This window comes from Amblyomma maculatum, chromosome 1, assembly GCF_055883805.1.
Source record: "Amblyomma maculatum isolate TAMU_Amacu chromosome 1, ASM5588380v1, whole genome shotgun sequence".
In the NCBI taxonomy this organism is placed as follows: domain Eukaryota; kingdom Metazoa; phylum Arthropoda; class Arachnida; order Ixodida; family Ixodidae; genus Amblyomma; species Amblyomma maculatum.
Window position 1 is genome coordinate 128,611,767 of NC_139344.1, and position 27,317 is coordinate 128,639,083.

At 48.0% G+C, this 27,317-nt stretch overlaps 2 protein-coding genes across 3 annotated transcripts in view; one reads left to right on the plus strand and one right to left on the minus strand.

Moving 5' to 3' along the window:
- Positions 1 to 1,002: 1,002 nt before the first annotated feature.
- Positions 1,003 to 1,968, minus strand: LOC146203903 (WD repeat-containing protein 54-like). Its single transcript, XM_084585885.1, has one exon. The coding sequence runs from the start codon at positions 1,966 to 1,968 to the stop codon at positions 1,003 to 1,005; it is 966 nt and encodes a 321-aa protein (XP_084442011.1).
- A 15,625-nt stretch (positions 1,969 to 17,593) lies between these two features.
- The window catches only part of LOC146203904 (follistatin-related protein 5-like), a 353,223-nt gene continuing 343,499 nt past the window's right edge, over positions 17,594 to 27,317 (plus strand). For both annotated transcript variants that reach the window (XM_084588979.1, XM_084588980.1), the window contains exon 1: positions 17,594 to 17,744. The gene's annotated coding sequence lies outside the window, so the exon portion shown is untranslated. The remainder of the gene's footprint in view (positions 17,745 to 27,317) is intronic.

Below are 27,317 nucleotides of genomic sequence, written 5' to 3' on the forward strand. Positions count from 1 at the left end.
GGCTTTGCGCTAAAAGAGAACAGCGTGTCGACTATAGTTGCCCAGGCAGTTGGCATGCTCGGCCTGTAATTTATTGCCGAATATAATTCTTGTGCTACTGCTATTTGCAGTGCAATGATAAAGAACCGAGCCAGAGCGGCAGCCTCACATCGTACACGTTGAAGAGCCACTTTATTGCCGTCCTCATCGATTTCCATTCATGCGCAAGTCAGTCCCAAAGAAGACTATCCAAGTGAAAATAATGAGCTGGTTTTCAGCTGGTTTGAATTGGAGTCAGATAGTTCCAGTTTGATCCAGCTGGTAACCATGTGGTGTCAGAGTGGAACCGGCTGGACTCCAACAGGAACCATTCCAGTCTGGAAATAAAACCAGCGGGAACCAGTTGGTCTAGAAATGGAACCAGTTGGTCTGGAAATGAAACCAGTCAGTCTGGAAACGGAATCACCTGGAACCAGTCAGTCTCGAAATGGAGCCAGCTGGAATCATTTGGTCTGGAAATGGAACCTTATTGAATTTTAGTTAATTACTGAGTTCGCGATGAAAAACTTTTTCTCAGTTTGTGCCCCACCTGCCCACATTTCTCATTTACAAAAACAACTTTTGCGTACTACTCCCCCCCCCCCCCCCGCCTTTTTTTAATCCGTGAAGCGTAATTTTGAACACACACACACACACACACACACACACACACACACACACACACACACACACACACACACACACACACACACACACACACACACACACACACACACACATATATATATATATATATATATATATATATATATATATATATTAGCATGACGAAAGGAAATGTATACTGGTCTTGGTATAAATACCAATTTGATTCCGGAAAACGCGCGCAGAAGCAAAAAAAAATAAAAAATAAACGAAGCTTATCGGGACCAAAGCCTTACGTCTAGACGTACCGCACTCATACGATGACGCGCGCTTGCGCGCTCTGCATATCGGTGTATAGACACGTGGTGAGGCGCGGGTTTATTTCTTGAACATGAACACTTCAGCAGAGTCGTAAGCCGCCGTTGCGAACGCGCTGCCGTCGGGTGCGAGGAAAGCGCAGCCCATGAGCATGGCGTCCGTGACACTCTCCCCTTGCACGTGTTCGATAGTGTGCTCGCCTTCGCGGTCCAGCTGCCAGACGCGCACGTACGAGTCCTCGGCCACAGACACGGCGAGTCCAGTGTCCGGCGCCACGTCGATGGCGGTTATCCAGCGGGAGTGGGCAGTGGCCTCGGCCATGATTTGGAACGAGCGCGTGCTGAACACGCGCAGCTCACCGGTCCCGTAACCGGCCAGGATCAGGTCGTGCCAAACGCGCACGCTTACGCAGGGGCTGCCGGCCGGCGGCAGTTTTCGCACCAGGCTGAGCGCCGTCTTTCCCCGCCAGAGGCAGATGCCGCCACCGTCGTCGGCGCTGACCATGTGCTCTCCGTGACTGTGGATGTCGGCGACGGCGTGCGGCGCGTGCTCGGTGGTCCTCTGGCAGAAGGTGATGTTCAGGTCACGCGAGACCAGATGCACCAGGATCGTGCCACTGTTGGTTCCCACGCAGAGAAGGCTTGGGCCGCAGGAGCCGATGCCGCGTGTGAACGTCTCCTCGGTGGCGTCCAGGTCCTGGTGCAGCGGGTGGCAGTGAAGGAACACCGATCCATCCCACTCGAACACCTGGAAGGCTCGTGTCGAAGCGATCACTAGCAGTGTCTTGATGTCATCCAGTTTGACCCATTTCACCTGCGTCAGCTCGGTGCACGGGCTGCCTCCCACATCCTTGCAGGCCACCTGTGTCTGATGGACGCTTCCGTCCGGGGACCGGAAGATTGCGGTGACCTCTGTCTTTCCGACGAACGCCAAGTTGACTTTCCCGCCTTCCGTGCACGCGGCTAGGTTGTTGGGCAGCGGGGAAGCACTGTGCCGGCACAGCAGGCTCTTGTCCCTCTGGTACATGGCGCTGCAGTGTGCCGACCGGTGGCCGGCCGCCGCGCTTATGCTGCCCCACAGCCAGCGTGATCGATACGCGTGCGAAACGCCAGTCTGTGAGGTGCTATGGCAACGCCGGTTTTGGCACGGATACGCGCGTAGGTCTTGGAGTTTTGCAAAGCGAAAACACAAAGGGCACGGCAGCGACCGAAAACGTTTACTCTGAGCTGGGCTGTATGCATGGTGCACTGCTTTGCAGACATCTGATGACATGTCACTGTGTGAACTTAACAGAAAGGTGTTTACACGTGAAAAAGAAAAGACAAATAAAACTCGGAACACTTCATCTTGAATGCGCGATCTATTAGTCGCAGAAAATAATAGCAAACGTACTGTTTCGTGCTTTCATCTTCTATGCCTCCATTTACTTTGTCGAGAAGACATGTAAGTTGAAGAAACACAAAACAAATATACCTCGTCTTTCTTTTCACACTCTTTCATTTGAGTTGGAAAACTGCTGTACTACGAATTAATTCTGCAAACCTATCTTTCAAATAGGTGCACAAAGTGTTACGCTTGCAAGCACGCATGCGGGTAGCGACCGAGACTAAAATTATCGGGCGTCTTAAACATGAGCACATGATTAACACTGTGCTCATACAGACGCGAAATCGAAAGCGAACCAGTCGCGCAGTTGCAGATCAATAGATGGATGGTACGAGAACACGAGCGTTGCATTTTAAACGAAGCGTGCTTGCGGGTGCCGCTGTCGTGACGCTGGGGCTATGGCGACCCGGCCTTCACTTGGTAGCGTGCAGAGACTCCGGGTTGAAGAAGGACTGAATCTTCGAAGTTGGTAAAATATGTACAAGCAGGTTTACTGGCACTCTGAGAAAACGTATTTACAAGAATATTTACATGAAGAAGAAGGGTACATCAGCAAAATGACAAGCGTTAAGAGTTCATAGCGAGAAGCGACTGGATGAGCCGTTTACCCAGGGCCCAGAGCGACATTTCGTGCTCTGCAGCGTCCTTAAAAACCCCCTATGTCCAGCCCCTCTCTGAAGATGCTGACCAACCAAATCCAGGGCACGCCCCTCAGGTATCGGCATCCAATCGAACACATCACTGCACTGATGGTCTGAAGCACTGACTGGTCCGGCATTCATTCGTTGGGCGTGATCACTTGTTGGCGGGAAAAGCTTGGGAACGGCGAGGAGAGGAGGTACATTTCTATTCTTCAGCAAAGAAACCACAGGCTGGTTCTGGGGGTTTTACTTCTCAGAAACCCGAGTGCACGTGGCGCCGCATAGGGCTCCCAACATGGTCCCTTTTCGACAATTGCAAATCTTTCCTGCATTCCCGGGAAATCACTTAATGGCCGTATGAGTCATGCTCTTCTCTTGTCCTGCACGTCAGCGGACATGTCACTCTGTCGTCTCCTTTGGATAGGAGGCATTCATCACTGGAGGATAGCACTTCTCGACTGGAAGGGTGAACAAAAGAAAGCACTTCCTGCTATTTCCCGCAGGGGGACGTTTCTTTGTGTTTTTCCAGACGTTCTCTTGACAGGGCCAATTTGGCATTTGCAGGTTGTCCACAAAGCAAAACATGCTTACAAAACAGGATTCCTGGAAACAGGCTCACTTAGAGCCAATGGACCATCACCACATATTCACAAAACTTTTCCATGCCCACAGGCGAACAATAGAGCGCGCAAATGCGGATGCTTGGTCGTAACAGCCTCCTCCCCCGCCAGAAGAGACTCGGAGGGCAGCAGCCGCAGCTGCTGCATGAAGAGACGACTTAATGGCCTGCACGTGAACGCTTGAAGCTCGCTGTTGCATGTCGCGTTGTCTTGATTGTTGTAGGCCAAATTGCTTGAGCTATCTGAAACTCAACCACATGTCGAAGCAAGCACTCGGCTCCCGTCTGAAGAGACCAGGTCAAAAGAAAACTGCCATTGTTGTTCGAGAAAAGCCCACTCTCAAGACGTTCAGGACCCACGTATGCCTCGAAAACCAAACGTGCTGCTTTACATAGTCATCTATATTCAAGCGCACGAAAAAAAAAAAAACCTGATTATCAATTTGGATACATGGTGAGGAACATCTCGGACCGCTTAGAAAGAGCGGCTAAGCGCGTCCGCATTCCCATTTAACTTCCCCTTTTTGTATCTTATTTCAAAATTGTACTGCTGTAAAATCAAGCTCCACCTAAGAAGGCGACTGTTCTTCGATGTCGCAGTTTGCAGCCAAGCCAGGGGACAATGGTCCGTCTCTACGGTGAATTTGGCCCCTCCAAGATAGCACTGCAATTTTTGAATGGCCCATACAATGCAAGCGCATTCCTTCTCTGACGCGCAATAAGCCCTCTCTCTAGAACTCAGTTTTCTGCTCAAGTAGAGCACGGGGTGCTCATTACCGTCGTCATCTCTCTGGCAGAGAACAGCACCTAACCCTCGATCACTGGCATCACACTGGACCGTGAATTCTCGGCCATAGTCTGGAGCTCGCAATACCGGACGGCTAATCAGCACAGCCTTCAGGTTTACGAAGGAGGCTTCCTTTTGTTCGTCCCAGACTACATTTGTCGGTTCTGTCTTGCGGAGAGCGTCGGTCAGAGGGCTAGCCAAAGCTGAATAGTTAGGGATGTAGTGATTGTAGTACCCAGTCAGACCCAGGAATGCTCGAATTTCCGTCTTCGTGCTCGGCCGCGGGTAGTCTGCTACCGCAGAAATCTTAATCTCGCTGGGTTTCCTGAAACCTTGACCTACATTGTGACCCAAGTAGTCCACGGTCGCCCTTGCCAGGCAACATTTCTCGGCCTTTACGGTTAGTCCAGCTTGACGCAAAAGGCTCAGTACAGCTCTTAGATGTACCATATGGTCCGCCCATGAGTCGGAAAAAACCGCAATGTCGTCTAAATAAGGCACCGCGAATGTTTCACACCCCTTTAAAACCCTATCCATGAGTCGGGAAAAACAAAATGGAGCATTTTTGAGCCCGAAACTCATCATTGTTGGCTGGTAGCTGCCCGTCGGAGTGACGAAAGCCGCGTATCTGCTGGCGCGTTCAGTGAGCGGTACTTGCCAGTATCCTCGAGTAAGGTCCAGCGTAGTCACATATGCCGCTCTACTGACCTGTTCTACTCTCTCCTCAATATTCGGAATAGGATACACTTGATCCCTGGTGAGAGAATTTAGCTTTCGGTAGTCTACCACAGGCCTAGGGTCTTTACCTGGAGCTTCTACTAAGATCATAGGCGAAGCATAATCGCTTTCCGAGGGTTTTATTACTCCCAATTCCAGCATGCGAGTTACTTCCCTATCCAGAATTTCTCTTTGCCTTGGAGAAAATCGGTAGCACCTTGATCGCACTGGCACGTCTGAAGTCAGCTCAATATCGTGCTCAGTCAAATCAGTTCTGCCTGGCCTGTCCACGAAGCAGGCCTCAAACTCTGTTATTATCTCGCCCAGATCGGACAGCTGGGATTTCTTTAGTTCTCCTCTCTGCTCCGTCTTTTTGAGAAGCTCCTGAGCGTTGCTTCCTTTTCCGCTGAGGCAAATCAAGTTGTCCCCCATCTCCTCGGGAAGGTTTAACGTTAGATTTACCACGGCTTCCCTCTGCACATAAGGCTTCATAAGATTGCAATGATAAATGCGCACTTCTTTACGCCTACCGGGAATTTTCACTGCGTAGTTAGTGTTAGAAAGCTTTGCAACGACTTCAGCCGGTCCTTCCCACTGTACTTCGAGCTTATTCTGCCTTGAACTTCTCAGCAACATCACCTGGTCCCCGATACAAAACGTCCTTTGACGGGCTGACTTATCATAGTACACCTTGGAACGAGCCTGGGCTGACTTCATGCTGGCCTCAACGAGTTCCTTAGTGTTATGTAAGCGATTCAAGAGGTTCAGAATGAATTCTACTACTGTTGGGTCTTCTCCGCGCCCCTCCCAGGCTTCGCGCACCATTCGCAAAGGTGAGCGCAGTGACCTTCCGTACACCAACTCGGCTGGGCTAAATCCAGTGGATTCGTGCGGCACTGACCGCAAAGCGAAAAGCGCTGCAGGCAGGCAGGTATCCCATTCGCGCTTGTTTTCATAGCACAGTCCCCTCAGGACTCGTTTGAGAACAGAGTGCCATCTTTCTACGCTGTTGCTCTGCGGATGATGGATCGAGCTATGCACTACCTTAATGCCGCATCGCTCGAGAAATGAGGTGGTGAGGACACTCGTGAAAACGCTACCCTGATCACTTTGTACCTCGGAAGGGAATCCAACTCGTGCAAACACTGACAGCAGCGAATCCACTACACTCTCGGACGTCACCTCGCGCAGCGGAACAGCCTCTGGAAACTTTGTGGCTGGGCATAACATAGTGAGGATATAACGGTACCCTGACTCGGTCACAGGAAGTGGCCCAACTATATCTATTACTAACCGGTGAAACGGCTCGGTAATGATTGGTACTAACACCATCGGAGCTTTCCACTTATCTTGCGCCTTTCCAACCCGCTGGCACGTGTCGCATGACCGTACAAAATTTTCCGTGTCCTTAAAACATCCAGGCCAATAGTATTCTTGCAACAGCCTCTGCTTTGTTTTCTTTATTCCAAGGTGACATGACCACGAGCTGCCATGGGAAAGTCGCAGTAAGTCTCCGCGATACTTTTGGGGAACGACTAATTGGTCCCGCTCTACTCCGCGCTTATCCTTGAATAAGCGATACAGCACTCCCTTTCTCATCTCAAAAGAAATGTTCTTTGCTGTCTTAGTGGCGCGGTGGCGCTCTCTTATCTCCTGTATCTTGGGATCATTGGCTTGCTCCATAGCTAAGTCCTCTCGAGTTCCACTTAAAAGTCTCGTGAGATTACTAGACACTGGCGGCAAGAGGTTACTCTCAAGAACGTCCTCATTCCGCGTCTCATCAAGCTCCCTTTCAAGTTGACATATCTGAGATGCCTCGCTCTCAAAGTTTTCTGACCTGCTATCTTCCGCATTTACCACTGTTTTAACTGCCGTTTCCTCCGCTGTTGATTTTTCTGAAATGAGCAGTGTAGCTAGTTCTTGTGCCTTTGAACGTGTTAAGGCCTGCACATCTCTGTCTCCGAAAAGGATGCCCCTCTTTCGCAGCAGCATGTCCGATTTGTTGGAGAACAAATACGGATAGCACTTAGGAAGCTTTCCTGAAACGGCAGCCTCGGTTGTTAATTCGCCGAAAGGGCCCTCGATGACCACGTTCGCGATCGGCAAGCACACACTCTGTTCCTCAACTACCTGTCGGATCCATGCACACTGTCCTGTATAGTCGGAAGGCGATACATACGCCGGATGGACAACATCCATCGTTGCGGCCGAATCGCGCAGTACCTTGCAAGGCTTCCCGTTGACTACTAGGTCATGCAGGTAGGGTTCTAAAAGCTGCATATTTTCATCGCAGTCCCTGACATACGAGAAAGCAATCTTTTCTTTCCGGCAGTTGACGGCAATGTGACCCTGCTCATTACACCTAAAGCATGTGAGCGGCTTCCTAGCCTCAAGCTTATTCTTTGTGTTCTGCACGTTGGTCACTTCTCCACTTTTCTCACTGCCGTCCTTTCTAGGGAATTTGCCTGAAGAAACCTTCATTTCTTCGTTTCCAACTCTAGCAAAGTGCCTTTCCTGACGGTTTTTCACACTGAACTTGGGATTGCGGGGCCTATCCACTGCTGGGTTGCTGAATTGTCGGCGCGAAGCATACTCCTCAATAAGTTCGGCAGCTTCAGTTGCCGACTTAATTTCGCCTCGGTCCTGTAACCAATTTCTTTCTTTTTCTGGGAGGCAGTTATAAAACTGCTCCAAAAGAATTTGCTCGACTACAGCGTCCCTATCACTGTAGGAATCTGTGCTCTTTAGCCACTCGCCCAAATTAACTCTTAAATTGTACAGGAATTCAGGGTAACTCTCGTCCCTGGACTTAGTAGCTTTCCGAAAACGTTGTCTGAACGCCTCGGCGCTAAGCCTATACTTTCTCAGAAGGCAAGCTTTGACCTTCTCGTAGTTGTCCGCGTCCTCCTTGCTTAGCCGCGCGACAACCTCCGCTGCCTCGCAGGGCAGAACCGTCAATAATCTCTGAGACCAAGTGTCTCGCTGGAAGGACAGTTTTTCGCAGGTTCGCTCAAAGTTAGCCAGATACAGACCGATATCCCCTGATATCACATATGGCTGCATGTACTTTGACATCTTGAAATCTGCCTCCTTGTTGAGAAGAGGTACCGCTAGCTGGGGACAATTGCCCGACCTCTTGCTCAACTCTAGTTCTAATTTCCGGAGCTCAATTTCTTGGTCCAGCTTTTTTGCTTCTCTTTCACGCTTCTTTTCCTCTTTTTCCCACTCACGTTCGCGCTCCCTTTCCTCTTTTTCCCTCTCAAGTTCACGCTCACGCCTCTTTTCCTCTTTTTCCCGCTCTTTCTGCTCTTTTTCCCGCTCCTTTTCCTCTTTTTCCCGCTCTTTCTGCTGTCTGAGCTGTTCCTTTTTTTGACCGATGAGGTTCCATGCTTCACTGAGCTCCTCATCATCGGCTCCCAAATCTGTGATTGCCTTTATAATCAAAGGTTTTCGTGCCAAACCACTTGTATCAATTCCCAATTCCTCACACAACAGCAACAGGTCCGGTTTCTGCAGCTTTTGTAGGTCCATGATCGCTCCGAGTGTCGGCTACTTCCAAAACAACTGTGCAAACTACCAAACCTAAAGGCGTTTCCACACTCTCTTTTTACCAGTTCTAAAATCTAACCCTGTTCTAGAACTTGGTCCACATCAGAAGAAAAGCCAAGCACTCACCCACACATGCGATCGATGTTCCGAGCTGCTTTCTTGTTGGCCGATTGTTGCGCCTGCTTGTTGCTTGAGATGCCACCTCCGATCACCAGATGTTGTGGCTTGTAGCTTCAGATCCACCTCCAATCACCAGATGTTGTGGCTTGTAGATTCAGATCCCAACGCTGGTCACCAGTCGTTGTGCTTGTAGATTCAGATCCACCTCCAATCACCAGATGTTGTGGCTTGTAGATTCAGATCCCACCGCTGGTCACCAGTTGTCGTGACGCTGGGGCTATGGCGACCCGGCCTTCACTTGGTAGCGTGCAGAGACTCCGGGTTGAAGAAGGACTGAATCTTCGAAGTTGGTAAAATATGTACAAGCAGGTTTACTGGCACTCTGAGAAAACGTATTTACAAGAATATTTACATGAAGAAGAAGGGTACATCAGCAAAATGACAAGCGTTAAGAGTTCATAGCGAGAAGCGACTGGATGAGCCGTTTACCCAGGGCCCAGAGCGACATTTCGTGCTCTGCAGCGTCCTTAAAAACCCCCTATGTCCAGCCCCTCTCTGAAGATGCTGACCAACCAAATCCAGGGCACGCCCCTCAGGTATCGGCATCCAATCGAACACATCACTGCACTGATGGTCTGAAGCACTGACTGGTCCGGCATTCATTCGTTGGGCGTGATCACTTGTTGGCGGGAAAAGCTTGGGAACGGCGAGGAGAGGAGGTACATTTCTATTCTTCAGCAAAGAAACCACAGGCTGGTTCTGGGGGTTTTACTTCTCAGAAACCCGAGTGCACGTGGCGCCGCATAGGGCTCCCAACATGGTCCCTTTTCGACAATTGCAAATCTTTCCTGCATTCCCGGGAAATCACTTAATGGCCGTATGAGTCATGCTCTTCTCTTGTCCTGCACGTCAGCGGACATGTCACTCTGTCGTCTCCTTTGGATAGGAGGCATTCATCACTGGAGGATAGCACTTCTCGACTGGAAGGGTGAACAAAAGAAAGCACTTCCTGCTATTTCCCGCAGGGGGACGTTTCTTTGTGTTTTTCCAGACGTTCTCTTGACAGGGCCAATTTGGCATTTGCAGGTTGTCCACAAAGCAAAACATGCTTACAAAACAGGATTCCTGGAAACAGGCTCACTTAGAGCCAATGGACCATCACCACATATTCACAAAACTTTTCCATGCCCACAGGCGAACAATAGAGCGCGCAAATGCGGATGCTTGGTCGTAACACCGCCAAACTCGCCTATCGACGCTTTCCAACCCATCAGTGTTCTCATTCTCAGCATACATATAGGAACTGGTCTCGCCAGCATGCTCAGTTTCAAAGGTAACACTTGTGCCAGCTGACGGATCATCTGGCTTTGGTCACTCTGGCGCAACTTTGTATCCTCAATGTTTAGCTTTGCGTCGTAATAATTTTTTATTTCTCTTTTCATAGTTCTTGGTTCCATTCAATTCCCGCATATATATTTCTTTTTCTGCAATATGAGGGCAGTAATGCTGACTACTTTTTACGTTCAGCTTTTTTTTTTTTTTTCTACTGCTGTAAGGAACGTAACGGCAACTTACTGAGGCCAGCCAGACTCCCGGCACATCCATCTCAAAAGGCTAGGTCAGACAATGTCGTTTTGTGTACCACGTGGAATTCCGCGCCATCATGCATGCTTGTTGCATAGATTGCGTTTAGACGTGGCTTTCACGAGCGAGTACTGATATTTGATCGGAAAGGCTGATTCCCCAGAACGTTCCACTTACACTGAGACTGTGGAGCATGTTACCAGTGGTGTGCCCAATATATGCACGCGGAAGTCTAACGCTAGCCGATTATCCTTGAAGTGTTTCAACAGCAGACCTGTCTCGTATAATTTGCTACTATATGCGCCTGGCTGGGGAATCAGAAAGCTCTGCAGGCAATGCGGGCTTTTCCCCTTAAGCTACACGGGGTTCGACTGACGATTGTGACGCAGGTTACAATGCCTGTTTATGTTTTAAATCTCTACCCACCGTCTCTACCACGACCGTCTTTCTTCTAGCTCCTCTTCCCCTTCCTTTGCGCAGGGTAGCAGGCGAAATATTCAACTTTTCAGCCGGCATCTACTTTTCAAAGTAATAACGTCATCTCTTTTCCTGCCTTTTACTGTTGGCTACTGCAGATGCTTTCAGATTTCACATGCAAAGCATCATGATGCTGTGACATCCGCTTTGATATACAGGCATTGAAACAACAATATATGATCACTAATACTACTACAGTTTCTGGCACACCTATGCACAAATCAGCTCAGCCTTTGGGAGGAACGTATGTTCTGAACAGAAACCTTCATTTAGTGCCTGACAATGTGGTTTTATTCGCTAACGAGCGCGCCTCAGACGTCTTACGTCGTGTGTTTTATTGTGGATTTTAAGCAAAAGTGTGAAGTTCGCGACGAAGGACAAGAATGCACATTTTTTTAAAAATTGATAACATTACTTGCCCAGAAAATCCAAGCTGCGATGTTTTGTGCGTGCTTGCGAGATGGTCTTAAACGTCCCAATGATGGCAGGGAAAACAAGCTAACTGCATAAAGCTGTGTCTGAATGCATCCGCATGTCGTTCGTCTGTGTCCCGTAAGATTCGGAGCAACCCTCCCTCCCTCTCTCCCCCCCCCCTCTCTCTCTCTCTCTCTCTCTCTGTCTCTCTCCCTCTCTCTCATACACACACACATGCACGCACACACGCGCACGCACGCACGCACGCACACACACACACACACACACACACACACACACACACACACACACACACACACACACACACACACACACACACACACACACACACACACACACACACACACACACACACACACACACACACACACACACACACACACACACACACACACACACACACACACTCTTCACAGCTTTTTTTTACATTTCCGCGCCGGTCTGGGAAAGCGCCCCCCTCTATCCCGCGCCGCACCTCCCCGCTCCCTACCCTGGGCATGCACCTCACCCAGGCGGCACTGCCAGTTTCATTTAGTCCCAGAATTCAATCAAATCTCAACTCTCAGAAAGATGGATGGATGGATGGAATGAAACAGAGTGGTAGCATTTGCTATCATGCTCGTTTTTTTTTTCCTATATGTCTTAATTATTGTTTTAGATCGGTTTACTCCCACCCCCCGGTTATCTCCCACCTCACTAAAGCTTACCATGTTCAAAACGCTCGTCCGTCCAAAAAAATTACAACTATACCATCATTCTATTTATTGAATTTTTGTTTCTACATTACTGACATTATCTTACTTCTCTGCTTTAAGCCACCAATCTTCCAATCGTGTTTTGCTAGCTTCCACCGCAGGTCCATTCACCCGGCCACTGGTATCTCTAAACCCCAGGGCCTCAGGAAGAGCGACTGCGCCTGCATCGACTTCCGGATGGATACCATCACATTCGATATAAGATGTTTAATTGTTTCTGTGGATTTACCACATACTGCACATGTGTCATCTTTATGGTTAAATTTCTTTTTGCAGCTGCGTGTTCTAAGGTACCCTGATCTAGCTTGAAAAAGTAGGGCACTGCCTCTTGAGTTATCAAAGAAAACTTCCTTCCTGATCTGCCTTTCGGTATAGTTCCACACTCTGTTTCTTTTCCATAGAATTCGTCCAATTTTTACCTTTTGTGTTTTTCACCTGTTGATTAACGCTCTTCATTTCTTCGTCCTTGTGGCCAGTATACTTACTGGTTAGTTTCCTAGTTCTTTTCCTCCATTGGGAGTCAACGCTTTTTAGGTACAGGTATTTAAATACCTTAGCTGCCCATCTGTTACTGTGCAATTTCCTCAGGCGTTCCTCATATACTATTTTACTCTGAGCTTCCCGTACTTCGAAAGGTGCCCAGCCAATATCTCCCTGTACCGCCTCATTTGTGATTTTACGTGGGCACCCAGCGTCAATCGTCCGACGGCTTTTTGATTTATTTCTAATGTCGACTATCCTCCGATTTTAGGCACAAAACCGCATTTCTGAAAGTTTGCCCGGACACCATAATTCCTTTCCAAATACCCCTCTGCAGCTGATACCTGTTGTATCCCCACAATGTCCTATGCTTCATCACAAACAACATCACAAACAAAAACGGCACCCCGTGGTGGTTGCGTAAGGAGATCACTGCTGACGGCTGGCGCCGGATGACCACCGCGAGCGAGTGCGCGACCCAAATAGCAGATGGCCGCTGTCTTGGTGGGTCCTGGTGACGAAATGAAAAAAAAAAAAAAAAAAAAGACAATTGCTAACATGTTTAAACAGCACGCCAAGTGAAAACGTCGGCAGCGGGTGCCGATCAGTTTGCATCTGGGGAGGCGGCGTAGCGAGAAGACGCTGCGCAGCTCGCCGATGTATCGGCACACTTCTCAGCTCGATTGCCCCGATCAGAGGTAAATAAAATTTTAAATCCATATGCACTGCGCTTAGTTTTCTTTTTTTTTTTTTTTTTGCGGGAAATTTTGTCGTCATCTTAAATTTCGGTCCCGTTCCGGGAAAGCGCGCCCTCCACTTTTCCGGTAACTTCGGCGTGTGATAGGTGGGCGGGGCTTGCTTGGAATTTCACAGTATACTCGCAGTGGCGTCAGTCTACCAGAGTTTCGTATCAAAACTGTAATGCGACCGTTCGTCATAAAGCTTTCCGGTTGGTGTCATACGATTTTTTGGAGCTTATAGCACGAATCTGCTATAATCAAGTAAGAGTCTATAGCTGACAACGGTTTCGAACCGACGACCTATGTACCTCCGATTGTATGCCTCCAAACCAAGGTTTCGGCGAATACGGCTCACAGAGGCTGCGTGAAGCATGGCATTCTACATCGAATACACACGCACACACCCAGTACAATACTAGCATAAAAAAATATTTTTATTTATGCATGTCAAAAACCTCACTCGAAAAAAATTTAACCGCAGGAATGCTTTCGCATTCGTACACGTCAGCAGTTTGAAGTGTCTGGTCTGGCGCTAGGTTTCACTCGAGCTTGTCAGAGCGTTCTTTTTTTTTTTTTTTTTTTTTTTTTTTGGCGCAGTGCGTAGTTATGTTACAGTTCTCACTGAACCGTGAGCTACCTGTAATGCTGCGGAAGCGCGGTCTACACCGCCACAGTGAAGTGCTCTTCTAACCAGGCTTTGCCCCACTGCTGTATGTCAGAGCACATTACGCTATGTCGGGCATTTCTTTTTTGCGAGCTTCAGAAACGCGGGAGCAGTAACCTACCAGGCATGTGTGCAGGAAGAACCGGAAGTGGAGATGGAAAAGCCCTAACGGGCAGACTAAAAATGAAATTTACTTCATACTGCGTTCTAACCAAGGAGGTTGTTCTAACCCCGGCATTATGCAGGATGTAGAGGTAATCGGAAAGGTGCGATGCAGTGACCACTGGATGGTAAGGTCTCGAATTAGTCTACATCTGAAGAGGGAACGCAACAGATTGGTAAGAAAGAAGTCCATCAACGAATTAGCGGTGAGGGGGAGAATAGAAGGATTCAGGATCTTGCTATATAGAAGATATTCAGCTTTAAGCGGGTGTGACGACCTTAGTCTAGAAGCAGTGAACAATAATCTCAGAACTATCATTACTGAGTGCGCGCTAGAAGTAGGCGGCAGAATTGTTAGAGAGGATACCGGTAAACTGTCTAAGGACACGAAATATTTTATTAAGAAACGCCAAAGTATGAAATCCTCCAACCCAGCAGACAGGACAGAACTGGCAGAGATATCAAAGCTAATCAATAAACGTAAATTGGCCGACATAAGGAAGCATATAACATGGGGAAAATTTAACATGCTCTAAAGAACGGGGGCAGCCTTAAAGCGGTGAAGAAAAAATTGGGCATATGCAAAAATCATGTATACGCTAAGAGACAAGGCGGGCAATGTCGTCACGAATATGGACAAGATAGACACAGTAGCCGAGGATTTCTATGCAGTTATATACAGTAGCCAAAGAAGTCAGGGCAATAATGAGATCGGCAGTAGAAATGCAGTCAGACGTTCCGATCGGGATGAAGGACGAGGTTAAAAAATCTTTAGAAACTATGAAAAGAGGGAAAAGCAGCTGGGGAAGATCAGGCAACTACAGATTTGCTGGAGGACGGGGGTGATGTCGTGCTAGGAAAACAGGACACACTGTATACACAATGCCTGCTGTCATTGACGGTACCGGAATAATAGAACGTTAACATTATCTTAATTCATAAGAAAGGGCCGGGACCTTCAGGGCTTGAAAAATTACAGGCTAATCAGCTTAATATTTGTTAGGTAAGGTATTTACTAAGGTAGTCGCTAACACAATAAGGAGAACCTTACACATCAATCAAGAAAATATCAAGCAGGTTTTCGGAAAGGGTACTCTACTATCGATCATATTGTTACCGGGAAACGCGGTGTCAATACCATCAACCTGGGCCCGTATTCCGAGTTTGCGTCGTTATCGAAGTGTCGCTATCTCACGTGACCTCGAGTCATCTGATCGGTGGAAACGCCTGAACCGGGTGTTGCCACTACGGAACCGGAAGAGGTGTCAACATCATGTTCCGGCGTTTGCACCAATCAGATGACTCGAGGTCACGTAAGATAGCGACACTTCGATAACGACGCAAACTCTAAATACGGGCCCAGGTGATACAAAAATGCTCGGAATATAGCCAGCCCTTATACATAGCATTCGCTGATTACGAAAAAGCATTTGACTCAGTTGAAACCTCGGCGGTGAGGCAGGCATTGCTAAATCAGGGTGTAAAGGGACATATGTGACAGTACTAGAACATATTTATAGTATCTGCATAGCAACCATAGTTCTGCATAAAGAAAGTAACGAAATTTCCATAAAGAAAGGTGTTAGGCAAGGAGACACGATCTCCTCAGTACTATTCACAGCTTGCTTAGAGGAAGTAATCGGAGGCTTGGAGTGGGAGCAATTAGTGATAAGGGTGGATGGAGAATACCTCAGTAAATCAGGGGATGAGCTGAAAAGAATGATTGATGACATGGACATGAAAAGAAGAAGGGTAGGCTTTAAAATCAATATGCAGAATACTAAGGTAATGTCCAACAGCTTTGGGAAGGAACAGCAGTTTATAATAGGTAGCGAAGCACTGGAAGTGATAGGCGAGTATGTCTTCTTTGGACAGGTAGTAACTTCAGATCCGGACCATGAAAGGCAAATAAGAGGAAAATAAGGTTGGGATGGAGCGCATTTGGCAAGTTCTCGCAGATTATGACTTGCAGCTTACCGGTATCGCTCAAGAGGAAAGTATGCAACAGTTGCATTTTATCTGTACTCGCCCATGGGACTGAAACGTGGAGGCTAAAAAAAAGGGCTCTACTTAAGTTGAGGACAACCCAGAGGGCTATGGAACGAAAAATGGTAGGGGTAACATTAAGAGATAGGAAGCGTTCAGAGTGGGCAAGAGAAATCACTGAAGTTAATGACAGTCTAATGAAAATCAAGAAGAAATGGGCATGGGCAGGGCATGTAGTGTGAAGAGAGGATAACCGATAATCGCTTAGGATAACAAATTGGATTCCAAGGGAAGGAAAGCAAAGGAGGGGGCGGCAAAAATTTAGGTGGGCGGGTGAGGTTAAGAAGTTCGCAGGGATCAAGCGGGTGCAGCTAGCACAAAACCGGGTTAATTGGAGGAATATGGGAGAGGCCTTCGCCCTGCAGTGGGTGTAGTCCGGCTAATGATGATAATGATGATGGCAACCGTAATGCTGCTGAAGCGCGATTCACATCGCCACAGTGAAGTGTTCTTCTATCCAGGCTCTGCCCCACTGCCACATGTCAGAGCACGTTACGTGATGCCGGGTATTTCTTTTTTGTGAGCTTCAAAACGCGGGAGCAGTAACCTGCCAGGCGTGCCAGGCGTAAGGTTTTATCAGTGGTTGCATGCGTGGAGCACGCAAGCTAGAACAAGCAGCTCGGTATTCTTTACCTTACCAAAACGGACACCACCCCCTCCCGTCCCCCGCTCCGTCCGATACGCATTTTCTGGGGCTTGTCTTGGCTCTGAGACCTCTGGCTCTTTTTGGTAGGCCAACATTTTTCTGGTAGCAAAAAAAAAAAAAAAAAAAAAATATGGCTGAGAAAATTGAAATATTTTCCCGCCACTCGACACATACCTGTGACGCTTACACCGAGAAGCACTGGTTTGCGGTGTAGCATAATCTGTGGGTGCGCGTAAAAATTTTGTGTCTGTTCCCGCGGTTTAGTCCTGAAAGCGGCCTCTGATAGCGGCACCTGCATTTCGCTTTTCTCTTGCTTATAAACGCTATGTTTTTGGTGGGAGTGCTCCCTAATTGGTTAGAATGTCGCAATTTGTCGATGCAGGCAAATTTCAATTCGTCCTCAGCGTGACTTTAATGCATAAAAACTTTTCGTGACACTGTTTTGTGTTCCTACTCTCATCAATTGCTCGATACTCAATTTTGTCATATTTCCCTCGATTTAAGAGGTGTCCATTCCCACATTCTCTGCGCTGCTTCATTTGTAAATTCGCCCTAAGTTCCACTGTGGCCCTGAGTGAAATCTATTCATCGCTCTGAATGAACGTACTAGCTGCTAGTGTGCCTCGATGTCAGCGGCAGGCGTCGAGACACCCTACTCGCTTTGCTGCTTTCAGGCCAGCGCCTCATCGTGGAGGGTGCGCGCACTGCGCGCCTTCGCGCGCACCAGGGGAGGGACCGACGCGAGCGGCCCACTGCGGCGGCGTCAGAAAACGCCGAGAGGGCTCTCTCACAAGAGAGGCTGCTTCGCTCGCGTGCCGCTGGTTCACTGCAGTGAAAAAAGCAGTCAGGAGTCGCTCAGACGCGGTGCGTTGTTGTGGAGCTCGCCGGTGGGGAGCTCGCATCGTCGCGCGGTTCGGTACGAGGTTCGTGCAGCGGCTGCTCAGGCAAGGGCCGGATCTCGCAAGGAGGAGTAGCGCTACGCCTTCCGTCCAAGGTGAGCACACCCGCACGCATAGCTGTCCGCCTTGGCCGCTGTCCCGACTCCGCGCGCTGAGGGGAGCGGCGGGCTTCACCGGAGAGCCCGCTGCCGGTCGCCATCGCCGCCGTTGTTTCGCCCGTCGCGACAACAACGCGAGCCCGATCCCGCGAGCTGCAGTCGCGGGATCTGGCCAGCGTTCGGGGCAGCGCAGTGACCGGCGCTAGTTCAATGCCGAACAGTGGTGTAACGTGTGCACCGGAGCGAAAGAAAGGCCACATTGCTCCCTGAAAATCGATGTGTTTTTGCGCGAGTCATGACGCGCGCGCGAGGTGTTGTTCTTGCTTCCACGGGAAGAGGAAAAAGGGGAGCGTACTACCGGCAAGAAAGGGATAGAAAGCGGCCGAGTGATTCTATTGTCTTGAAAAATGGCCCGCGCTCACTGGACTGACCCAGTTTTGCTCCTGAATGCTCTTGGACCATGTAAAGAAGCACAGGAGCCGAGCACGCGAGGTGTCGGAAAGTAATTGTTTCTGGCGCGCTGCTTAGTTCGGAGTCTGCGCAGCGCAACTCGAGTTGAAGAGACGGCGCTCCTAGCGCTACGCGTTGAGCGCCCAGTAGAGAGAGAAAAAGTTTTTTGTTTTAACCTATAGCACGTCAAATGAAGCAAACATTGCCCACGATCATTTGACTCATGTCCACTACATTTCCTGGTGCTCGTGTACTACCTCGGTGAATCTTTCCTCAACTGGCAAAATTTCAGCAGCGCAGCAGAAAACAATCATGCTGAAATATTAAATGAACGCGTTCGAGAGCTCCATTTATGGCAGCATAAAAGTGGGAAAAGGGAGAATGTACAAGACAGATTCTTGCGCATTCTCGCTCGGCCCACTCTGAAACTTAGTTTCAAAGGCGTGTGCCTGAGCGTCCTCCTGTGAATGAAAAAAGGAAAAAAAAAAATAGAGCGAGTCGACAAGGCTGGTTTCCTATTAAGCTGTTTCGTGCGGAAGGAGGCAGGTAAGTGCGCGGTCTTTGATTGTATAAGGTTTGTTATGTGGGTGTGGACACAGTGGCTACCCTAGAAAGCACGGACACAAGTACTTTTGCAAGGGGGCTAACCATCCGGTCGAGACTCCGAGGGTTCAATGCGCGCGGGATCTGTTGTAAATTGGACGTATGCATAGTCTGCGTCAACCTTGAATAGAGCATTCGTGCGCCACACTTCCTTAGAAAGTTATACTCAGTCGCAACTCGTTAGGCTCTGTAGGCAACGCGTGCGCAGAAGTGCCAGATATACCCGCAAGCAAGTTATAGGCACGACCACTGCTCTAGCCACAAGGGTGACGAAGACTACATGGAAAGATATAGCGCCGGCGCACAGACGCGCACAGTTCGTATATATGGACTTTTCAGTGTTACTGAACACCAGCACTGTGCTCCTTATTAATTTTTTCGTTTTTTTTTTTTCCTTGCGCAAAAATTTTTCTGGGAAATAATGAGCTTCGTTCATGTGTCCTGCAACGTCGAATACAGCGTGGGCAGTTGCCGCGGTGAAGTTCCTTTCACTACGAAAGGTTTGCGTCGTTTAAGTGCGGCAGGAGAGAGCGCGCTCTTTAAGGTTTAACATAATGGTGCCACCTATGTAGGGCCTTGGAACGCGAACATTGGGGTGGCGTGGCCGCCGGCGCATTCTCTGGGCGGGAAAGAGTAGCATAGTCTCAATGAAACTGCTCGACGTTCGCAGCACAGTGTCGGAAAATACAAAAGGTATCGCTGCAGAGGACACAAATTAGCCGAAAGTTATCTTAAACGAGATAGGCGCCCCTGGGGCCGCATTAATTGACCTCCATGCATGCGTTTCAGTATCGGACCTTTCTGTAAATTACGCAGTGCGTATGCATTTTGTGGCGTGTTAAAGCGATGTACATACAGTCACGGACACAGGTTTGCGGGATGCGGATTCGCGAAGCTCCCAATAAGGTGGCCGAATAAAGGTATGGGGAATAAAGACTTAGTAAGAACTTTGGTCATCTGCCCTCCGCATAGGCTATACAGGTAAGTTAAAGAAACGCGTGCAGTGAGGAAATTGAAGGTGTCCGCAACCTCCATAAGGAATCCCCATGGAGTAACATCATGCGCCTGTCCAGTCGGTGCGAAACTAAGACGCCTAATAAACACAGATACTGAAAAGTGATGGCTTGCCAATTTGAAAAGGGGGAAGAAAAAAAAAACGCGAAACTAGCTGATGCACGAACAAGTGAACAATACCTAATCCGCCAAACCCTGTTGGAAGAAACAGGTTATCACGACGGATGGGTTACAACTGAGAACACCACACGAAAGTTGCGCATATTCTGTGCATTGCCTGAACTTTCTTTCTCGCACAATGTAGAACTTGCAGGACGTAGGCAAGCTTTGCAAGCAAGAATGTTTTGCAGATTTGCGCGCTAGCAAACACCGAAAGTTCCCGACCCATCCATGCCTGGGTTCGTAGCCTAATAGCTACGATTTCTGAATCTCAATATGCTCCACTGCTGCGAACCTGATGCAGAGGAAGTGCGGGGGGCCACAGTGCCAACTTATGCCCCCCAAAAGACTCGGCCTGATACTCCATTGACCTAACCAGAATCCTTTGGATTTGTCTAAATTCAGAGCCGTGCCAGATAACGCGTAAAACTGTTCAGTTAAATTCAAAGCCTTGAATACACTCCTTCTGTTAGAACAAGAAAGGGCGACGTCATCAGCATATGCTAAAATCCTAATTTTACATTGAGTCAGAGAGAAACCACGGATAGCTGAGCTATTAATTATACTGTGACAAAGGGGTTCAAGATATAGGGCGAACAGCAAAGGGGACAATGAACACCCTTGGTGAACAGATGATTTCAGTGGAATCGATTGTTAGCTCTTGGTTAACAATTATCCTTGTATAGGACTTGCCCCTTGAGCAAAATATCGCTAATATTTGCTACATTGCGAAAAACAAATAGTGACGGACTTTATCAAATGCTTTAGCAATGTCAATTTGAATTAGAGCTACCTGGTCAGTTTCATCTGAGGCTGTCGCTAATGCCGAACGTGAAATATGGATATGGATTTGTATACTGCGGCCTCTAATGACCTGGTGCATTCCTAAGTTTGTGGCTACCAGCTACATACGGCCATAAAGGAACTTAGCGAAAATTTTGTTATCTACATTCCAGAGAGAAAATTGGACGATACCCTTCAACAGTCTTCAAGCGATCACTGTATTTGCTTTTTGGTAATTAAATGCAGTATGCCGAGAATATAAAGTGGGAGGCAGAAAGCCAGCATCATAAGATGTTTGGAAAAATTCCAGCAAAGCAGGTAAGACGAAAATATTTTGTAAAACTCGATAGTATCATCCACTGAAGAGATGTCTGCCCCTGAAATCAAAAATAACAGATATAACATCTTCCGAAGTGATAGGTCCCTCTACTACAGCACGCTCCTCATCGTCAAGTTTAGGAAAAGCTTTGAGCAAGCGACTGAAATCTGGTCTTCAATTTGGCCTCCTCAACTTCCAAGAGCGTCCGACAATAGTCAAAGGTGCGTCACTGTAGAGGAAACCGCCTTCCAATGTTTCCTTGGGAATTGAAGTCTCTCTTTCATATCTAAGGTCCCGCCTAGATGGCTATTTGTTTAGAAACATATTGGATCTAGACCTTATTCATCATCATCATCAGCCTGACTATACCCACTGCAGGGCGAAGGCCTCTCCCATATTTATCCACTTAAACCGGTTCTGTGCTAGGCCTCCTTATATTTCAGTTGCAAATTGTTAAAGTGTGCTTTAAAATGATTGATTTCTTCTGCATAGACACCAGAGCAAATTTCCTCTAGCTCATGTAACTCAATTAACGTACGCCCTAGCTCACGAAGGTGATACCATTTCAGGAATGCGAGATTTAGTAATTATCCTTGTCTAGCATAAAGATGCCGTAGGGCGCTGAGGGAAACGACAACAGCGGCAGTGAAAAAAAGAAAGATTAAAATGAACAAAAATTGCAAAAAGCTGTTCCCGAGTATAGGTTGATGTTAGTGGTTTGATGACGTCACTAAGACATTGTCATAGTCTTGAGTCATGTGACTGCGTAAGTCGATGGCATCATAAGGTATGTGACGTCACAACAGTGGCGTCAGCGATTTGATGACGTCAGGCAGCTAGCCAGTCAGAAGGCTCCGTCAAACTGTACCCTAAATGCCGCAAAACACCGACGCCTGACTTCAAAAAATTACACATGGCCGAGTGGTAGCGTCGGTGGTTGAAGAGTGGCGGTAGGATCTCAAATAGTTGGTAAGTAGATGCAGAAGGTCGTCGATTCGGAGTCGACAAAGTCGCGGCAGGGCTAATACTTTCGCATACTCCCATTGCAGTTTCTGCAGTGACCGCCAAGTTGTTGTCATGGAACACCCTGTTTTATTCCCCTCTGGCACTCATTTATGGCGACCATATTACGCGCAGTCGCACACTTGACCGAACGCACTGGGCACCTTTCAAGAATGACATGTAAATGGCAAGGGCGAGCATTGATACCTATGGGGAGAAGACGAAGGCTAAGCAGTACACTGTATCCACAGGTTCAACTTGCGTCTGCAGGGAAACTGTAAAGCTGCGAATAAGTTCTAGGGGAGATAAATTGCGCTGCTACAGCACTCGAGTAGAAAGGCGCGCGCAGACACAGTCACAACTACTTTTCTTACATTTTCGTTGATAGAGTGGGAACACGTCGAGAATGAAGCGACCAGATGACGAAGAGAAAGCATGCAAAAACAAACAAGGGGAGGAGGGCGGGGAGAATAAGGGGGATATTGAAGCGTCGCGACATTGCCCGCCATGGAGTGCTGACAAAGCGAGAAAAGGAGCAACTTGCCGAAAGATAGCTTGCTTATCTTCACGAACTATGGGTCTCGAAACGACAGCGAACGGCAATGATGCTGATGGTTAATCAATAAACATATCTAAGGTGCCAAGAAGAGAATCTCGGAGCCGCGTTAGTACCACTTCACGAATATGAAGCCTAACATTTAGGACCGTACAGTAGAGTTGAGGAATAATGCTGTTTTTATTGCGATCCCGTGAAACAACTGAAAAACGCGCGCGCCAAAGGTCCTCGAAAGAACTGGGTGGGGGATCTTTACGCCGCGCAAAAACGCGCCGTGTCGCCCTGTGGGGCGCCGAACAAGAGCGCTCCTGTCTGCGCGCGTGCACAAGCTGCCGTAACGCGCCTGCTGCTCCTCGTAGGACGGCCTTCTTCCGTTATTATTTTTCTTTCTTTCCTTCCTCTTATGACTGTGAGGCAGGGCGCGCAGGACGCTGAAAGCACGAATATCACTCCATCGCAAGCGCCAGCTTGCACCGCCGGCCGGCCCTCCTGCACGGCTCGATCTACATCCCCCATCATCTCCACCGCTAACATTTTACTTGTTTTCGCCTTCCCGAGGCGTCGTTCCCCTCTGAAGGAAGGGGCAATCCCGGCAGTCGGGCGGCGGCAGGGCAGGTGGCCGACCGGCCGGCTGGCCAGATGGCGATATGGGACAGAATGTGCTCCTCGCCGCCGCCCTTCTTCTCTCTTCCCCGACCACATCTCCAGCCGCTCGTGGCTCATCTCTTCCGCTCGCTCCCCCTCCGACGTCTTCCAGGAAAGAACCACGTGAAGGAGCAAAATGCCGCCATCACTCCAGTCCTCCCCTCACTTTCGCGCTGAGCCGGTAGGACTCTGCGCGCCGATTCCCGCCGCGACAATATGCAGACGGCTTTGCTTGTGTGTGCGAATGGCTATTCGCACCCTTCTTCGGAAGAGGTGCCTGAAAGGGCGCGTCTCTTGACAGCTGCGAACCGCTACTGCTCGTGACTCTGTCGAGTATCCGTTCTTCCTCTGACTCTCTCCTTGCTCCTTCTGTCTTTAGCGTGCATCACTCACCCTGTGCGCGGCCGTGCTTTCGGTTTGTGTTGCGAACTGAAGCAGAACTTTTATTGCGAACTAAGGTTTGAGAGAGAACTCCTGAAGGTTGAAGCCCTTAGTTCAGGTTTCATGTACCGTAGTAATCAGGATGGCACTGTCGCAGTGCTTCCTGCGCACGCACTACAGTTGTCAGGCGCAAATGCATTTGCGTGATGTAAACAAACTGTAGAGCTAAAAAACACGGGCAACACGAAGGGTACACCACATGCGCTACCATCATGTTTTCCATCATGTTTTCGTAGAGTGGACTTTCGTCAAAAGAAACTCGTTAAATCGAACTTGAGTATCTATAGCAGAATTGTATAAAATAGTAGCCATCTTAACATCGAAACGATTTGAGGCAGTGTACAGAATTACCGTCGTTGCTATCTTATTTATCAAGGGCGTTTACTACACATCTCGCCGTCATCGTCACAGCTCTCGTTCATTCGTAGCTGTGCGCATTGTACAGCTACTTTTACTCTACCGCCTCCAACTTTGCGTAGCTCGCTGCACTGCTGTGTCTCCGCCCTCTTGTCGGCCCGTTTATTGCAGCTGAGGAGAAACGGCGGCATAAATTGGCCTTCGTTCCTCTACAACACTGAAAAATCATGCAATGTCGGCATCGCCCCGAACTGTCAGAAATGAAGGTCGCCAAGACTCGAGAAATACTGCAAGTCAGCGCTGTCAGTGTTGTGAAATGTAAAGGCGGGATATGCGATGCTGCCATAGGCATGGTAGCTTCGCGACAGCTCCTATTCATATGCAAATTACGCCACGCAAAAAACACGCAGCTGTACGCTTTGTTCGCTTTTGCGCGCTTGTATCGCGTTCCTTCATTCTATTAGTCGACCCACCTTGGAACAACAAAATAACAAGATACTTCGCCGTCATGATAGAAAATACATCCCCCATTGATGGTTGCTGCGTGGGCTTAAAACTACATTCAAAAGCTCGGCGTGTGCATTGGATCTCATATTGCGCCCTTGTTGAGTGGCATATTTTTATCATACTGTGACATGCGTATTGCCGAGCGCCTTAACACAGCCTACTTAACCAAAATTTGTAGGTATGTGGATGACTACGTTATTTCCTTGAAAGGGGTCACGCATGAGGGGGGTATGGCAGTGGTGAACCAGATTCTAGAAACCTTTACCGTGCGTTTTCGTGTTGAGCTTCACCTATAAAGTGTCAGCGCAAGGATGCTAGCGATTCTCGAACATATGTATTCGTGAAGCTCATGCGTGCTGGATGTATTAGTCTCACTCAAAAAAAAAAAAAAAGCTATTTTGCGCTATCGGTCAACTCATTCTAAGCTTGCTAAATTGGTTATCGCTAGAAAAAACAAACAAAAAACTGCCGGCGTGCCGCTCTGGACAAGTCCTGCCAACATGAAATGCTACATAACATGGGTTTCCAACTAGAAAGACTGACCAGTGCAGGTTTCACTTGCGAGATGATCACCTCATGTGTTAGAAGTCTTGGTCAAATAAGATAGGGGCATACCGGATCACCGGCGCTGCAAAGACACGCAACGTACGGGGCCCGTTGCTATTCCTTGTTATCATTAAAGATCCCATCGCCTAAAAGTAGTGGCCCAGAAAGGTGACATCTCGGTTGTCTCTACTGCTGAACCCCTCCCCTCAAAAAAAAAAAAAAAAAAAAAAAATCGGCTGGCTGGCTTGTGCAATATGGTGCAAGAAAAGTATACATGAAGGATTGCAGCAACAAGCACGTAGACAGCTTCATCTCGTGCAAAAGTGGAGTAGTTTACCGAATACCCCTATCTTGTGGCAAAAGCTACATAGAACAAACAGGAGGTTGCATAAACGTCAGACTTCTGGAGCACCAACCAAGCAGGAGTAGGCGTATTTGGCGGGAGACGGGCATGTGGCTGACCATTGCCGCCAGGGCCGTGGTTGCACGGCCCAGTTTCGCGAAACGGGAACCTTGAGAAAATTCACGTCCCAACTAAGCAGAGAAGTGAACGAAAGCTACTGCGTTAAGAAATAATAATAATAATAATAATAATAATAATAATAATAATAATAATAATAATAATAATAATAATAATAATAATAATAATAATAATAATAATAATAATAATAATAATAATAATAATAATAATAATAATAATAATATAATAATAATAATCAGCCTGATTATACCCACTGCAGGGCGAAGGCCTCTCCCATATTTCTCCACTTAACCCGGTTCTGTACTAGCTGCATCCACTTGACCCTTGCGAACTTAATCTCATCTGCCCACCTAACTTTCTGCCGCCCCCTGCTACGCTTTCCTTCCCTTGGAATCCAGTTTGTTACCCTCAGCGACCATCGGTTATCCTCCCTTCGCACTACATGTCCTGCCCATGTCCATTTCTTCTTCTTAATTTCCACTAGAATGTCGGTAACTTGAGTTATTTCTCTGACCCACTCTGCACGCTTCCTATCTCTTAATGTTACCCCTACCATTTTTCGTTCCATAGCCCTCTGGGTTGTCCTCAACTTAAGTAGAACCCTCTTGGTTAGCCTCCACGTTTAATCCCAATAGGTGAGTACAGGTAAGATGCAACTGTTATATACTTTCCTCTTTAGCGATACCGGTAAGCTGCTAGTCATAATCTGCGAGTGCTTGCCAAATGCGCTCCATCCCAATCTTATTCTTCTTTTTATTTCCTTTTCATGGTCCGGATCTGCGGTTACTACCTGTCCCAAGTAGACATAATCGCCTACTACTTCCAGTACTTCGCTACCTAATGTAAACTGCTGTTCCTTCCCGAGGCTGTTGAGCATTACCTTAGCCTTCTGCATATTGATTTTCAAGTCTACCTTTCTACTTTTTCTGTCTAGGTCATCAATCATTATTTGCAGTTCATCCCCCGAGTTGCTTAGCAAGGCAATGTCATCAGCAAATCGCAGATTACTGAGGTATTGTCCATCTACCCTTATCCCTAACTGCTCCCATTTTAAGTCTCTGAATACTTCCTCTAAACAAGCTGTGAATAGTACTGGGGAGATTGTGTCTCCTTGCCTAACACCTTTCTTTATGAGAATTTTGTTAATTTCTTTATGCAGAACTATGGTTGCTGTGCAGCCACTATATTTAAGAAATAATGTAGCTCATATATCAGCAAACCATCGGTCTCCTTATCAGATAAAGAGTTTTCATACCTGCATAACACGTTTCCCCACACATGCCAGCGTGCCAGGGTTCAGTGACGGTTACCTACTAGGTTCCTGTGTGGTTGCGATTACTGTATAATGTGACGCACCTGCGTACTAAAGTCAGTTGAAGTTCCACTCTCTGTCCTGTTGCCTTCTTCTTTGTCCATTGTCCAGTCGCGCGGTTGTGAGTTGCATTATAATACCAAATTAAGCCACCATGGCCGCGTAGTATAGGCTGAAGATTTAAAACACCCACACTGCAACTACCGATGGAACGTTTATTTATTTGCTACTATGACCGCTAAGTACCTTGTCCTTTCTTTTGAAATGGGTCGACTAATGAAGGAAAGAAACGCGACACAAGTGCGTTAAAAGCAAGCAAAGCGGACAGCTGCGTGTTCTTTGCGTGACGCAATTTGCATTTGAAGGTGCGGGGCCAGTTCTTCGCCACGTCCATC

What these genes read in the sequence shown, in the direction of transcription:
- LOC146203903 (XM_084585885.1), bottom strand. Translation starts at nt 1,968, where the DNA reads ATGTACCAGAGGGACAAGAGCCTGCTGTGCCGGCACAGTGCTTCCCCG.